Source organism: Bicyclus anynana, chromosome 2, assembly GCF_947172395.1.
Source record: "Bicyclus anynana chromosome 2, ilBicAnyn1.1, whole genome shotgun sequence".
Taxonomy (NCBI): Eukaryota; Metazoa; Arthropoda; class Insecta; order Lepidoptera; family Nymphalidae; genus Bicyclus; species Bicyclus anynana.
The window spans coordinates 2,907,684-2,924,427 of record NC_069084.1 but is presented as its reverse complement, the minus strand read 5'-3'; the positions used below and the strand labels follow the sequence as shown (position 1 = coordinate 2,924,427).

Genomic DNA, 16,744 nt, shown 5'->3' with positions numbered 1-16,744 from the left:
TGCCTTTAACCCTACACAAATCGTTCACATGTGCGTGACTTCACTCAAGGTCTGCCTCTGCCAGTCTAGGGTCTTATTTTGGTTACAGTTTTATTTGTTAATTAAGTTGTCCTGACAAGTGTTGTGAATCATAAACTTTGTTCGACATTAGTTTTCATATTTTTGTAATTACGTCTGAGTCCAAACACAACAAAACAATCCATAAATGTAGTTTTATTCACACAACGTAGTTGATACAGTGGAATATAATAAATTGCAACATTTACGATCATGTAGCAACGCAAGGAGATTGTATGATGTATGTTTTGTTGCGAGAGCCATGTACGCCGGCCAGTGGTGTGCGCTCGCGTGAAAAATGGAACGCAATGTTGTGAAATGTTTATGCACCATCTGTGAACCAGAAATTTGGAATTCGAAATAGGAAACTGCGATCCAATCATTTATTGCCTTAAGAGCAAACAACTCTGATACAAGGATTACTTAGAAAAAGGATAATTATTAAAAAAATTAGAACCGTATCGAAATCGAAATCTATCGAAGGAAACTGCAATCCACAACGTTTTTCCATAAATTATTATAGTTACAATGTTTTAATTTGCTCTAATACGGGGGTGGGTAATAAAAAGCTTAAAACCGAAGGTATCCGAAGGTGCTATTATTTTTATGGATATTAATTAACTCAATTGATGATTTTATAATACTATAACTTTTTGTGTATGTATAAGTATTTCCTGCTCCTACAACAAGAATATTTCATTAAAAAAAATAACAGCAATTAAAAAGATATTTTTTAAAGAAATATTAATTTTACAGATATACCTAATAAAAAAATTCAAATGCACTTTACACTTTACATCTTAAGATTCACTGTTAGATTAATATTTTTTTTAATCATGGATTTTCTTTTAAAAAGTCTTTAGTTGGAAATTTACGGAACTAAACTAGCAGTTGCAAGCTCGTTAAGCGTTGGGTCGCCGCTTTTATGGCCGACAGTTATGCCAATTAGGCACATTATTTATTCGTAAGTTCAAGCTTAACTGTAATATTTGTTTGTAACATTTGATAACACTAAAGTATACGCCTACATTATCATCACTAGCAGCCGATAGACTTCTAAACAACACAGTTTCGATCCGCCAGCATTCAGCGGCTCCCTGCAACCTCTAAGTTCTAAACCTCTAGCACCTCTAGTTCTCCGTCTAAGTGATTTTCGGGATTTGTCGCTCGTATATTGGGTTTTAATTAATTGTGTAATACAATTAATTAATACCCAATTACCCAAATACCCAAGTAATTGTGAAACAGGGGCAAAGCAAGATACGCCGCTGGGTATTGACTCTAACTAGCTAGCTTAGCTTAGTTAGTATTTGTTACACTGAAATAATATGTTTATAATGAGATTTTTGTACTATAATTTGGAGAAATTCAAACTATATGCTTATCCAAAATAACTAATACTTCATGAACTAGCGCAAAGTAAATGAAATAAAAATTCATTAAATTCACGTAGAATTGTATTGGATGTCTTGTGTACAGATGAAATCAGAGCCGAACGCTGCCATAATATGATATTAAGCAAGTTATTATAACTCCTATCATAAATATCATATACCTAAGAAGTAAAAAATTAAAAAAAGTCATCTCTCTCACAGAACGTCAGAAATCCGCCCAAGAGCTGGAAGTCTACCACCTGGATCCAAACGCAACATTCCAACTCCAAATAACACCTGTTGTGAACTCCTCGAGAAGATTGGCAACCGGTTCCCTCGGCTTATGAGGAAAGGCGACAGTATTCATAGGGTATTGATGTGAATATGTTTTGGTGGCGGTGCATGTCTTTGTATTGTTGTGGTACATAATAATCCTGTGAATAACACTCATTTGTTTTATTGATGTTTTAATTAAAATATTAATACCCATTAATTTAAGATCAGGGGTGTGAGTTCGCTATTTACTCGTCTATGTATTTGCTTATAACGAGTTTAATTGTATTTGTTAAAATGAGCGATGTAACATCGCTGTAACTTTACAGAATGCGCAGTGGCAGAAGCAGAACGCTGTAACTAACCTTTCAACGATTACACTCGTATTTATTTATTTAAACGCGTATCGTACGCGTATTTGTATCTCTAAGTACAGGTATCTCTAAAACGGGTCAGTCGATATTCTGCTACGGAAACGGTGCTTGGTTGGTTTTTAAAATTCCCTATATCGTCTTTATATGTTTCTATTTGAAACTTAAACCCGAAAAAGAATCAAAAAAGTTCGTTGATAACACTCCCATGATATGCAGGTGACGGGTGAAAAGACTGCGCGGGTGTGAAATCGTGCGTGCGGGGATATGATGTGAATCAGTCGTGGGTTTTTCATTCATCGCTACACGCCCCCCGGCCCGCGCGCAACATCGGGAGTGTTACGAACGAAGTTGCCAAGCTATAAAAGCCTACTACTATTATTAAACCTAAAACTAGCGGACGCCCGCGACTTTGTCCGCGTGGAATTTAGTTTATCACAAATCCCTCGGGAACCATGGATTTTTCCGGGATAAAAAGCCTTAATACCAAATTTTATCTAATTCGGTTCAGTGGTTAAGGCGTGAAAGAGTAACAAACAGTCATATCATCAAAATCATCAGTTTTCGCAAATTTCGGGAAACCATGGATTATTTCAGCCTATGTGTTAATCCAGAGTAAAATCTATTTCCATTCCAAATTTCAGCTAAATTGCTTCAGTAGTAGCGGCGTTATAGAGTAACAAACATCCAAACATAAATCCAAACATCCATACAAACTTTCGCGTTTATAATATTAGTAGGAGTAGGATAGGATTCATTGTTATTTCTAAAACTTTTCTGTAAAATGCCCTTCCGGCGTCTGTGTTTCCTGCCGAAAATCTTAACACCTTCAAGGCAAGAGTGAATTGGCACTTTCCAGGCAAGCGCGACTACTATCCACACTAACCTTAATTGCTTTCCATCAGATGTGGTGGTAGTCAAGCGCAAGCCAAAAATAAAAAAGAATTAAAAAAAAATTGTTTCCAGTACCTGCTGAAGAACACTCGGCTGAGCGACGTGAACAAGCGGCTGAAGGCGCAGATATGGAGCTCCGTGGTGACTATCGTGCTGGTGGAGGCCAAGAACCTGCCCGCCATGGATGTGGAGACCAGATCCAGTGACCCTTATTGTAAATTTAGGTATTTTGTTAATTAAAAGACATTTTGATATTTTTTCCTTCATCAGTACCAACCTGTATTCGGCTCACTCTGAGCACACTCACTGCTGAGCTAGATTCTCCTCTTAGAAAGAAAGGTTTTAGGCCAATAGTCCACCACGCTGGTCCAATGTGAATTAGCAGACTTCACACACACAGAGAATTAAGAAAATTCTCTGGTATGCAGGCTTCCTCACGATGCTTTTCCTTCACTATTTGAGACACGTGATATTTAATTTCTTCAAATGCACACAACTGAAAAGTTGGAGGTGCATGCCCCGGAACAGATTCCAACCCTCACCCTCTGGAATCGGGGGCAGCGGTCATATCCACTGGGCTATCACGGCTCATTTTTTTTTCTTATTTTTTCCTTATTAATGTCATTTGTTACGTGAGTAATATAATTTGTTATGCGAGTCATCGAGAAAATTAAAATTTCTTTCGTAAATAAGTGCATATATAATGAGTGACATAATCTTTAATAGACATAGGTATATTACGCTACCCAGTGTACTCTAAAATTATTCGACGTATTTGAGTAGGTATTTGGTATGTTTTTGTTGAAAAACTAGAATAGTTGAAAAGTAATAAAATGTTAATTGATTATTTAGAAAGGCAATTTTAAATTACTGTAAATACGTCACTGTCTACTCTTATTCACGGGGCCATCTAGAACAAAATTACAGTAAAATAAGGACAATTACAGTAATTAGAAAGATTGACAAATAAATTAGGATGCGTTGCGTTGTTACTTTATCAGTAGGGTAGCTAGACGTGGGTGAAATGGGCCCCTATATATCACTAAGAGGGGCCTTGTGATGCGGTTTTTATATTACTAAAAGTATTGATGGTAGCAAAAATATAGTGGAAAATGGGGCTTGTTGTGATTTCGACATCGATGTCATGATCGAAAGCTCAACATCGATATTCGATATTCATCACAAACCGAAGATCGATTTTAGATACCTAACATCGATAATTTTAGCAATGATAATAATTAACAACACAATAAAATGTGAATGTGTTTATATAACACGTAATTTGTTACGTAAGTAAGTCCGTGGATAACATCGATGATTGATTATTGATTCCGATGTTAAAACATCGATGTTTTTCCTTTCAACGTTGATGATCATAGAACATCGATGATTGTCGAGTATCCCTAGTATAGATTAGTTCACGTTACGTCACTGAGCGATATCGATGTATTATTCTAGTATATTTTTTTATTTATGAATACAGGTTAGGAAACGAGAAATACAAAAGTAAAGTAATATGGAAGACACTCCATCCTTCGTGGCTGGAACAGTTCGACCTACATCTATACGACGACCAGGAACAAATACTAGAAGTAACCGTATGGGACAAAGACAAACAGACGAAAGATGACTTTTTAGGAAGGTAAGCGTTCTACGGGACCCTCTTTATCATATAAATTGCTAGTTCACTAGGAAAACCGCCCGCTTTTCTGAAAACGAAATGTAATCGAGATCAATTTATTTATATATTCATTGGCCGTTTATGCCAGATACGTTACAAATGCTTCGTCATTATTATGAGGTAAAAAATTGTATTTAATAATAGTATGCTCCCAACCGAATTGTTTTTTTTCCTTTTTCTTTTTTTTATCGGCAACGGCGGCCAATCTCGCGATGAGATTAACCTTACGCAGGAGATACCATAGTGCACTAGTGAGTGCGCAAGCACAGGTGCACTCTCTTCTGCCTCACTCTCATAGTCTGATGGGACGGCAGACCGACACGACCAGTGAGGCGCAGAACCGACGGCTTTATGTGCTCTCCGAGACACGGGGATGTACCAACACCGCCAACTTCCCAACTCCAGGCACTATTAAGATTTTTCTTGTAAGAAAAATTCCAATAACGTATTTTTTAATGGCCTGGCCCGGGATTTGAACCCTGGACCTCATTGCCCGTAGCTGAACCAGCTAACCACATTGGACATTGGTCCCGTGTTTAGCTGGTGTATAATATTATTGCATCATTCATGGTAGTAAAAGTGTAAAGTGAGTTTGTTTGTTACATTTCCAGCTCGATTTACAACTTTATTCAATGGTCCCTAGGTAGTTATCCATGCATCTATACGCAGTTGATGTCCCTTGGACGCGTACGAAGCGTTTCGGCTCTTCGTTCCTGATCCGCACTGCGATGTTATGGAATGCCCTTCTAGCTTCTGTTTTCCCTACCACCTACAACATTGGCTTCTTCAAGTCAAGAGTGAATAGGCATCTTCTAGGCAAGCGCGTTCCTCCCTAAGCTGCATCATCGCCAAGCGCTCGCCTGTATAATGTAAAAAAAATGGTTATTTATGGTAACTAGCGGAGATAGACTTGGCACACAAATAGTTATATTTATGGGGATAATTCTCGCTTACTTCAAACAATAGCACTGAAATAAACTAGTAATACTCATATGTTATGAACAATATAAACATGCCCCAAATAATTCCAGATGTGCGATAGACTTATCCCGGTTAGAAAGAGAGAAGACGCACAACATATGGCAAGAATTGGAAGACGGGAATGGGCAGATATTTCTCCTCCTCACAATCAGTGGCACCACCCAGTCAGAGACTATCACAGACCTCGCCAGTTATAGGGAGAATCCTAGAGATATCGAAATTATAGAGAGGAGATATGTAAGTACATTTAGCTACTACTACGTACTTTTTACCCGAGTGCAAGAGGGGTTATGTTTTCCGCGCGTATCTTGTATGTATGTATGTAATATTCTTTATGACCTCATATCTTCCAAACCACTGAACGGATTTACGTAATTAAGATATCTATCGTTAGTTTCGTCTTTGCCCAAGCATAACAGCTCAAGTGTTCTTAGACATGTGAAGTTAAAAAAAAACCAACACGGCGACTGTGATACGCTATAGACTTTAGGGAAAAAAATATATTTTTCGAATAATGCGATAAAGGTATCAAATTCAAGGGCTCGTCAAGAGAATTTCAAAATGTTATCATGGCTATTTTATAAATCCTACAATTTGAAAAACGTTGTTTATTAATCGCTAAACAAAACACGCGGATAACTAGGTGCGACCAGCTTGGCAGTCGGATTTTTTATTTTTTTTTATTTCATTACTAAAGTTACGAGTAGATAAATCTATACTAATGTTATGAAGAGATAAAAAATTGTGGTATTGTAGGGGGAAATCTCTGGATCTACTGGACCGATTTTGAAAATTAGAAAGCCACGTTATTTGTAAGTGTCATATATATTTATATATCCCCGTATTCTCACGGGAATATAAACTACACGGGTGAAACCGCGGGGCGTAGGCTAGTACATACTATTCACGAAAGGTAATGGATTAGACGTTTTTAAATGTGCAAAAACCCATCCAAAACAGTGCTTACTTTGTGAACGAAGAATGTTGGCATTTTTCCAACGCTATCATTAGAAAGTCTTTAACAATGGATGCTTTCAATTCAACGCTGCACATGAGCACTGGCTTAGATCAGCTGAATAAAATATAATTCCTTTTTGTACTCCGCAAGCTATAAGTTTTTCCTTCTGGATTTTGTCAGTATCACGTAAACAAACACAAAAAGTGAAATTTTCTTTTTTATAATCCAGCGGGAGCCATGGATTTTTTCCGGGATAAAAGTAGCCAAAAGTACTCCAATGTCCTATTTATCTCTTTAACAAATTTCATTCGGTTCAGTCACGGTTTACTTTATAGGTAATCATACATCGTTAGATGGACCTCAAAGCGTCGCGGAATTGTCATTGGTTTCGCACATTGAGTACGTCATCGCTCGTAACACATTTCTCTTTATTCATGTTGTGGCATGTGTTTTTACACTTTCAAAATGAACACGAAGGCATAATTAAGGGATTAAAATAAGAAAAAACAATAAATATTTTTTAAGTCCACGTCTACTCACAGCATGCTCTTGTTACATACTAAGCTTATCTATGTGCGTGCACGTCTTTGGGTAATGACATAAAATTGTGCGTTCTTTAATATTGAAGGGCCTATCTAACGATTTATATCGATGGGCTCAGTAGTTAAGCCGTGAAAAGGTAACAGACAGACAAACAGACTTGCTTTGGCATGTTTAGGTAAGTAATAGTATGGATGGATATGTTTTAGACGTGGTATCGCCTAAATGAAACAACAAGCGGAGTAGGTTGGCTGTGCGTCAAAGTTTACGGCGCTAAAGGCTTAGCGGCGGCCGATTTAGGAGGAAAATCAGATCCCTTCTGTGTACTCGAGCTGGGAAACTCGAGACTACAAACGCATACTGAGTATAAGACATTAACGCCCAACTGGATGAAGATATTTACATTGTAAGTAGATGGTTAAACATCGCGTAACATTATTATTAAAGCGGCGAATTACCTGCATAAAGAGCATACTAGAGATGCCACGATAAAGGTGGAATCTAACCTAACAGAGAGTTGGAGGCTAGAGAATATGATAATAAGATTGCATTTCCGCTTCCGCTTGTGACATCCCAAATGGGAGTAAAATATCTTTGTGTAAACAAAAGATTTTAATTCTGCAAAGATGAGAATTGCATATTTGTATGAATTCTTAAATTTTTAATTTTTTGAATTTGAATCCAGCTGATAACATTCTGTTATTACATTTATGCTGTAACCAGTTGTCTATCTAAAGTATCAATTGCTAAATGTTCATAGACGAGTACAAATTATAAGACTTCTCGACTTGTAAAACTTCACATATAGTTATATGTATATTTTTTTCTAAACAAACGTAACACCAACTATTTTATACATCAAGATGACCATACAAACGATATCAATTAAAAAATAAACTCTGGCCTACATTTCAGCACAGTAAAAGACATAAGCTCAATACTAGAATTAACAGTATACGATGAAGACCACGACCATAAAGTAGAGTTTCTCGGAAAGTTAGCAGTACCGTTACTGAACATAAGGAACGGGGAGAAAAGGTGGTTCGCATTGAAAGACAAGAAGATGAGAGCACGCGCGAAAGGCAACTACCCGCAAATATTGCTGGAAATGAGTGTAATATGGAATCCGGTAAGATAGAACTAAGTTATATTTTTGGTTCTTCCAATTTCTCTTGTCTTCCTCTTTTATATATCGTATAAATTCATATTCATTCAGATCTGAAGCTTTCCGAAGATTGCGATCCCAGATGGTTACTTGAATAAGTAAGAGAAATCAATGCAATGCATGCCAAAGTTACTGGTTTAATTGTTACAGCTCAAAGCAGCAATACGAGTGGTCAACCCAATAGAGCCGAAGTACATGCATCAAGAAGCAAAATTCAAGAGGCAACTCTTCATACGAAATGTCATGAGACTAAAAGCTATTATTATGTGGTTTTTAGAATTTGGCAAAATTTTACAGTAAGTGCTACGTAATTTATTAGGCTTAACATAAATTAATTTAGCTCCTGAATTAAGTACCTGTCACAAATAAATACATATTTTGTTTTAAAGTTTATCAATAAATCAAATTCCTTGAAATCTGGGGATGAGAAGTATTCGAACATCTGCAATAATATGCACCTTTGGTTTTAGAATACTTGATATGAATGGTTTGAAATGTATCCGATATTAGGTTCAAACAACCTTTAGTGAGTTTTAACTGTCGTGATTAAAATTAACTTTATTTCCAGAGACTGTTTTGAATGGGAATCTAGACTGAGATCGTTTATTGGTCTTCTCGCGTGGTTAGCGTTTTGCTACAACTACCAAATGTGGATGATGCCTTTCCTACTGCTTGTCTTCTTTACAAGGAACTGGCTCATTTATAGGTTGACTGGTAAGTTATTTCATTATTTCTTTTTAATTTTCGAATTTCTTTATCTTTTAGGGATTTTAGTCTATTTAAATCATTAATCTTCATCATTAATTTATTAATTTTGTTTCGTTTATAACATTTTATTTCATTAAGTTCATCCTTGTTGTATTTAGTTTTAAGTTTTTGTTAGTAATTTTTGTTAATGTTTTAGAAAACTATCTATTTACTAAACTTTATAAGCAAAAGAAACTGTTTCGAACTAAAAGTGTCAAGTACGTGTTTTTTAGGTTTTATAGCTAAAGTAAAACGACTTAGATGTTTACCGTGGGTGTTCGTTACTCGTAGCACGGTTTACAGTAAGTTTTAAAATAGACGTTGTCCAGCTTTGCATGACTGTTTTGATAACACGCAACGTATGTGAAAAACTAACAGCTTACGTAAATACATCACTGTCGAAATAACTATATTTTATTACTATATAAATTACCAGTAATGTAATAACGCTATTACTGGAACTAATTCAAAAACCTACTAAATTTGGTTCGTTCGTTATCAACCCATGTTCGGCTCACTGCTGAGCTCGAGAATCCTCCTCTCCTCTCAGAATGAGAGGGGTTAGGCCAATAGTCCACCACGCTGGCCCAATGCGGATTGGTAGACTGCACACACGCGGAGAATTAAGAAAATTCTCTGGTATGCAGGTTTCCTCACGATGTTTTCCTTCACCGTTAGAGACACGTGATATTTAATTCCTTAAAATGCACACAACTGAAAAGATGGAGGTGCACGCCCCGGACCGGTTTCGATTTGGTAAATTACTAAATTTGGTAGATAAGTCATAAAGAAAGGTTATAAGGTAATTCAAAATTTCAAACAGCTCACTTTGACCTTTAGGCAGAAGTAGCCTAGAATAGTAGTATATCTAATACGACGTAGTACTCGTACGAGGTAAGAAAAGAAAGGCATGCTTAAATGATTAGTAGAGAGTATGAATGAAAGGATACTAACAAAAGGCGAGTGTGAATGGAAATGTTGGAAGGGGACGGCCAAGGCAAACGTTTCTGGATCAAATCCATCTCATTAAAAGCCAGGTCAAGAGTACCCTAAGCCGATGAACTTGTATGAAAGCATAGATGAGATTGGTATAAGCAAGGAAGATTTAAGCAAGGATCATATCAAGTAGTTTCTGTCTACCCCTATGGAAGTGAAACGTGATGGTTTGTATGTAATACGGGGTAAATATCCAATGAACTTATTAACATAACATTTTCAGGAGGTAATCCTTTACTAATTCCTGTGGACGATGATGACTTACAAGCGGAAGAAGACGATGAAGAGGAAGTAGATAAGGTGAGATATTAATTGTTAACAGTACAAAAGGAAACTTATGTTTTAAAGCTCAAATTCGTTGGCACTTTAACAAACTGCAGTCGTAACCTAGCAGAAGGAATGTGTATAGTTCTCTCTCTATAGCTATCTACATTAAACGATTAAATTGACTGAAGGATGATTTAACTGAAAAATTCGTCTGTATTGTTAAAACTGCAGGTTTGAAGCTCGCATTAGATTACCGCTTTATTTACAGGAGTTTCTATGTTTAATGGGTTCAATTTGTTATTACTTGTTGTTAAAGTAAAGGTTTTGCGTAACAAATACCTACTGGGTTTACTTTAGAACCATACTGAATAGAGACGATGTACCGCCAGCTTTGGCTGTTATAAGCACGTTATACATAATTTTATTCATATTTTATTTGTAGGAAGAGAAGAAATCTCTGAAGGAGAGATTACAAGCGATACAGGAAGTGACGCAGACTGTACAGAACGCGATAGGCTACGTCGCTTCGTTGGGGGAAGCTGTCAAAAAGTAAGTTAAACAATCTCAAGAGTGTTGAGAACACAGCTAACAGAAATACCTTGGTAATAAAGTTGTAATATAATATTTTTTGTTTGTTACAGCCTGATGAACTTTACGGTGCCATATCTTAGTTACATAGCAATAGTAATGTTAATAGGAGCCATGATTGTTTTGTACCTGATACCTTTAAGATATCTCCTCATGGCGTGGGGTAAGTTCGCTAAGATTTCAAAAACACATACATACCTATACTATCATCCTCTGCTCGTTGCATTCCCGTAGTGCTAGGCAAAGACCACGTCCTTCCACTTACATAATATATCCCTTGCTTCTTCCATTTTCATCAATTCTTTCATACAATTTCGACGGCTTAGAATTCTTCGAGCCTTAGACCTAAGAATCAAGAACTAAGACCTATAATCTAGAAGAATCTAGATAATGTCCTAGATTTCATTCAGGAACGTTCGCCGTGGCCTTCCCCTTCCAACATTTGACACTTCCGTTCACCCTCGCCTTAGAAATCCCATGTTTGTGTCTTCTCGATTTTAGTCATTTAAATACCATTTAAAGAAATATCAAAAGAAGGACCGGCACCCCTAGCCATGTGGCACGTCGATTCTCTTTCTATAATCGCCAACGCTTCGAAAACTAGAAAGATGTAAGGGAATGACATTTGCTATCGACAGGTCACGTGATCAAGATCTGTCATTCCCATACATTTTTCTAGTTTTTGAAGCGTTAACGTAGAAAGAGAATCGACGTGCCACTTGGCTAGTGGTGGGTTTTTTTTTTACTTTTTAGTCGAAATTCCTTGACCATACAGCCTGTTTATGTATTAATTAAAAAAAATTAAAGTCACACACATACACTGTGTATATACAAATAGGTTATTCGTTGTAATAAAATTACCTTTTTTTTTCAGGTATTAATAAGTTTACTAGGAAGATTCTGCGTCCTCACACAATACCAAATAATGAGGTGCTAGACTTATTATCGAGAGTTCCAGACGACGAAACTTTAGTAAGTTTTCATCAACAATTCATTGAATTATGTTTCTCTCTCACTGCACTTTCGACTTGGAAACGATGCATATATTATTTAACGTATAATATAGTCAACTTTGCTTGAGTTTGGAGCGGGCGGGCATATGAGGAAGGGAAATAAGCTACCCGTTGAATAAATGTTTTAAACATTTACTGGGAACGAGCTGCCATTTAATTTTGTATATAGTTTAATACCTATCTTTGCTTAAGTAGGTATTAGGTACATTTTTGTTTTCCAAATTTTTTCGTCCGTCTATTCTATCGCATGTCGCAGGACAATACTTATTATGCCATGGCGCGTTTGGAACCCTCGTAACTTTAATTTTAGGTTTTCGACTTTTTCATGGCAACTAAAATAGACCTTTTGTACTTTCGAAAATTTCTCCCATTTTCAAAATAAATATGACTTGATATATATTATTGCATTTTTTATAAATATTGCATAATCATGGCAACTAAAATAGACCTTTTAATCTTTTATTTCGTTTTATTGCTAAATAACATCAAGTATTCGTTGTAATAATTTTTGTCGTTACTGTTTATTATTTCAATTAGGTACCTGCCCTGTAGCGCCCGAAAAAAAGCTGATGGCTCGGAATTTTAAAACTATTACCTAATATTTATAATTGATAACTAACTAACCCGTTTAGATAGTAGTGGGGCCCCATTTTTTTATTTGTACCAGTACGCCACTGGTCAGTAATTATACATAAATTAGTAATAAAGTGTATGTTTGTTAATTACAGTTGGACATTAGAGAACTAAAGCCACACGCGCCGAACGAGAACAGAAGAGATGCAAGAAAGAAACATAAAGCATCATAGCGCACAATAACTTAGAAATAATGAGTTTCCGTTTATGGTTTAGTGTTGCCAATCAGCTGCTGTCAATATATCGATAGTGGAGTAATAGTCAAAATATTGGTAATTAATAATTATGTACCTACTTATTTATTATTGATGCTGGTTAATATTATGATAATACGTTACCTATTATCGAAACAATTGATAATAGAGACGTTAATATCAATAAATACTAGGTAACTAGATACGATGGTATCTACTGTTGTTCATCAATAGATATACAAATTCTTGAAGTCCTCAGAATATCTTTATCAGGATTCGGACTAGGAAGCTCATATTTTTATAGGCATGTATTATACCTCCCTAACTCCTGGTTGACGGCTTGATAGGGCATTTACCCAACACTTTGTATACTAGTAGGTAAGTAACTCAGTCGATGCTATCAATATTATCGATAATATTTTGGATTGGCAGGACTTGCTATTAGTGGTTCGGCAACACTAGATATACGGAAAGTAAAATAATTATCACCTACCTACTTATGTATTATCAACCCAATTTCATGTAAGTAATATACTGTGTAATTTCTAAACCTAAACAATTGAAACATAATTTACGTTAAACTTAAACAAATCGCTTACGGATTTAATAAAACGAATAGTTTATCTGTATTGCGCATATTTCAACTTAAAGCGTAAGTAAAGTTCTTGACGCTCTTTGTCATTTGAAAATGGCGTTCATGTCATTTGTGTTAGGCGCTGTCAATTTTTGTTCAGGTTTTAGCTGCGGGACTTTTTTTTTTTTTTATTTTTTCATAAAAAGGACTCTACGTACCGAAATTTTGAAAATTATGAATTTTACTTTTACAGAGTTAACTCTGTAAAAGTAAAATTCATAATTTTATCGACTACACCCACTTTAGGTCACCTACGTTTTCTAACTTATTCTAACGAAAAATACAAAAAAGAAGTAATTCTTATACTATTAGGTAATAATAATATATTAATATGCCGAGTGCTTTTAAGTTACCACCATAATATATTTTTTCTTCAGTAGGAATAATTGAAATATTTTTTATTTAAAATCGTCAATACCCTAACAAACTGTGGTAGAATATGGGTAAAATGTGTACCTAAAAATGAAGACACTCTGACTCGACAAATTAAAAAAAATCGGAGGGTATTCCTAAAATTGTAGTGCAAATATTGGATAACAAAGTTTGATTAAAAAATCTAAAATCTAATATATTAAAATAAAGTTGGCCTAAACAGTTAAAACGAATTCTGTTTGCTGACTTGACAAGCAAAAGTAATTATTTATTCGAGCAAGTGAGATGAAAAAAATTATTACATAATTTATTGTGTATGTTAATTTTAATTTAGTATTTAAAATTATTTAGCAATTTTCAAATTTATCAGCTCATCGGTAATTGTACTGCAATATATTAAAATGTGTTTCCATTTTGGTAGTTTTTGTAACAACCACTTCTGTGTAATACCAATTAAGAACCAAAATGCACATAAAATAATGAAAAAATAAAATACACTGTATAGTACCTGTTTTAGACGTCCATTAGATATTTTGTTAGTGATACTAACGAAGGGTAAATAATGATTCAAATAGTTATGTATTACAAAAAAACATTAACGGCGTTATTTATAAACATGAAATAAGATTTTAAACCTCAATTTTCTTTTTTAGAATTTATTTTAGAATTCAATTTTCTTCAATGTTAACCCAATCACCTACCATTCCATACCATACAATACCATACCAAGTCACTTTACTTTGAGGAAAATTGAGGTTTAAGTTTTAATTAATGTTTATATAGCCGTAATCGTTCTTATTTTAATTTTATGAACGATTTGTTATTTTGAATTGTCATGTCCAATCGCATTGTATTTAAGATGGTAAAATAGAATTAGCACATTGTACATATATATTTATAAAAGATATTTCGAAAACAAAGTAGAGATTTTTTTATTTTCCAATAAATCTCACGTTTTATTAATAAATATACTTGTCTAGTTTATATTTTTACCCGACTGAAAGAAGGGTTATTATATATATGCAATTGAATCTACCTACAAAACTAAACCACTTTGCTTTTCTTCATAATTAGTCTGTCGTTATCACTATTATAACATTTTTAAGCTTATAAAATTTGCGTGGTATGAGCTGTGATTTTTAAATATAATAATAATATTGTAATTTTTGTATTATTGCATGGCAGATTAGTTTAAAATAATATTTGAAACACCAATTAATAACTTAACAATTTTTAGTTTAATGATAAATAGGTATAGTATAGCTGTTTTTAAATTTCGTAATACTCACATCTTCTCTAGGTTTCGCTAGTTAACTTTAAGCTATATCGTATGATTATAAGAGGAATCCTCATAAAATATATTATTTGCAATAATTGTAAGGATGTAAAAAACTGAATAATGTTAAAATGTAGATAGAATTTTTAAATATTTACCATTGTTTTGTAAGAAATGTTATATTTTTTGTTAATGTTGGTATGAAATAAAATACAATTGAAATAGACATTTTAGAGTAACTGCAATAGCATAAGACTGAGACCAATCTCATTATATAAGTATAACTTATCATCGAGAATTAACACTGAATGTATCTATTTCAAAGTTATATTTAAACTCCTCTCATTAAATATTTAATCCTGTTCCAAAATATACGTAGCTATCTTACTTACTCATATACTTAAAATCAAATTATATCAATAATTTAAATTTATAACCGATGTTTTGAATACACATATTACAAAATTAATCAAAAACGTACAAAAATATTTCTCATTATATCTACAAGTCTTAAAACTTATTTTTGCTAAAAATATCTTCATAAAACGTCTCTATAGAAATAATATACGAAGAAATACTAATAATTTATTTTAATTTATTAAAAAGATATAACATGTTGACCATTAAAAATTCTAGTCATGCTTAATAAGCATTTATTCTTGATATCTTGTTACTTTGCAAAATAGCACATCTAAGCACTGTTTCAACTAGAACGCACATCATGCACATTTTAATGGATGCATTGCTGCAACGTTTTTAATATAAAATGGAACTTTTTATTTTATTAAGTAGTCTTATTTATAATTGCCAGGGTTATATTATGTTGGTCTTCCAAAAATATTAACTTTAGATCAGAATTGAATTTTTTAATATGATTAATATTAAGTAGGAGTATTATCTGTTTATTGTTTAATCTGCATTATCTGGCCAAAGATGTAATTTACAACTAAATTTAAGAACTTTCTAGGAACCTACACTACATTTCGGTACTTATTAAAATATACAAAAAAAAATATATTTATTAAATTAAAATCTCAAAATCTAAATTTTCTTTTTATACAAGAGAATTTAGAATACACATTAATCACAGTCATGTTGTATATTTGAGTACCTCTACTATTCACCTTTCATAGTTATAAGTTAATGTTAAGACACAAAGTGATGATCAATGTTAACGCTTTTCAATTTTTAAGAAAATTAAAATTTTATAACATTATTTGTGTTTTATTTTACTTTAAATACCGATGATGATTATGACTAATAATAAAAGTTGCGAGCAATAGCTCCCACTAATATTTAATATTTAATTAAAAATAAATTTTGTAATTTTTATACAAATCTACCCTCAAATCCTAATCTACTTACACGTCGCCGTCGATTCACGTCAAGCTTTTAATTATTTATTTAAATATGAATACTTTTATTACATTTCTTAAATATTGCTTAACGTTTTGCATCAACGTTTCTATTTAAAACTGCTAAGATGTGAAATGCCCTTTCGGCCGGCGTTTCCTGACACGTACAATCTGTGCACGTTCAAGGCAAGAGTAAATAGTTATCTTCTAGTATCTTCTAAGCAAGCGCGCTTCATCATTGCTTTCCATCAGGCATGATTGTAATCAAAGGCAAGCCTTATACAACATAAAAATTAAATGCAACTTAATACGGTGTAACAAACCCTAGATTTATCTGCACAGTGGCATTCATCGTCAGCACTCTGAAGTTTGCAAT

The 16,744-nt window shown here is 34.0% G+C and overlaps 1 protein-coding gene across 11 annotated transcripts in view; it reads left to right on the top strand.

The window, feature by feature from the left end:
• Positions 1-16,229, top strand: part of LOC112045501 (multiple C2 and transmembrane domain-containing protein) — an 86,458-nt gene extending 70,229 nt beyond the window's left edge. For 4 of the 11 annotated variants that reach the window (XM_052884730.1, XM_052884729.1, XM_024081723.2 and 1 more), the window contains 13 exons: positions 3,041-3,192; positions 4,452-4,610; positions 5,681-5,867; positions 7,338-7,534; positions 8,044-8,257; positions 8,444-8,589; positions 8,862-9,007; positions 9,274-9,342; positions 10,260-10,336; positions 10,746-10,852; positions 10,945-11,054; positions 11,766-11,863; positions 12,633-16,229. In XM_052884730.1, the coding sequence (XP_052740690.1) occupies positions 3,041-3,192; positions 4,452-4,610; positions 5,681-5,867; positions 7,338-7,534; positions 8,044-8,257; positions 8,444-8,589; positions 8,862-9,007; positions 9,274-9,342; positions 10,260-10,336; positions 10,746-10,852; positions 10,945-11,054; positions 11,766-11,863; positions 12,633-12,710 (1,740 nt within the window). In that variant the 3' untranslated portion in view covers positions 12,711-16,229. Of the gene's footprint in view, positions 1-1,652; positions 1,801-3,040; positions 3,193-4,451; positions 4,611-5,680; positions 5,868-7,337; positions 7,535-8,043; positions 8,258-8,443; positions 8,590-8,861; positions 9,008-9,273; positions 9,343-10,259; positions 10,337-10,745; positions 10,853-10,944; positions 11,055-11,765; positions 11,864-12,632 lie in introns of all 11 variants that reach the window. The other 7 variants (XM_052884749.1, XM_052884751.1, XM_052884745.1 and 4 more) reach the window with 4 other exon arrangements.
• The last annotated feature ends 515 nt before the right edge of the window (positions 16,230-16,744 follow it).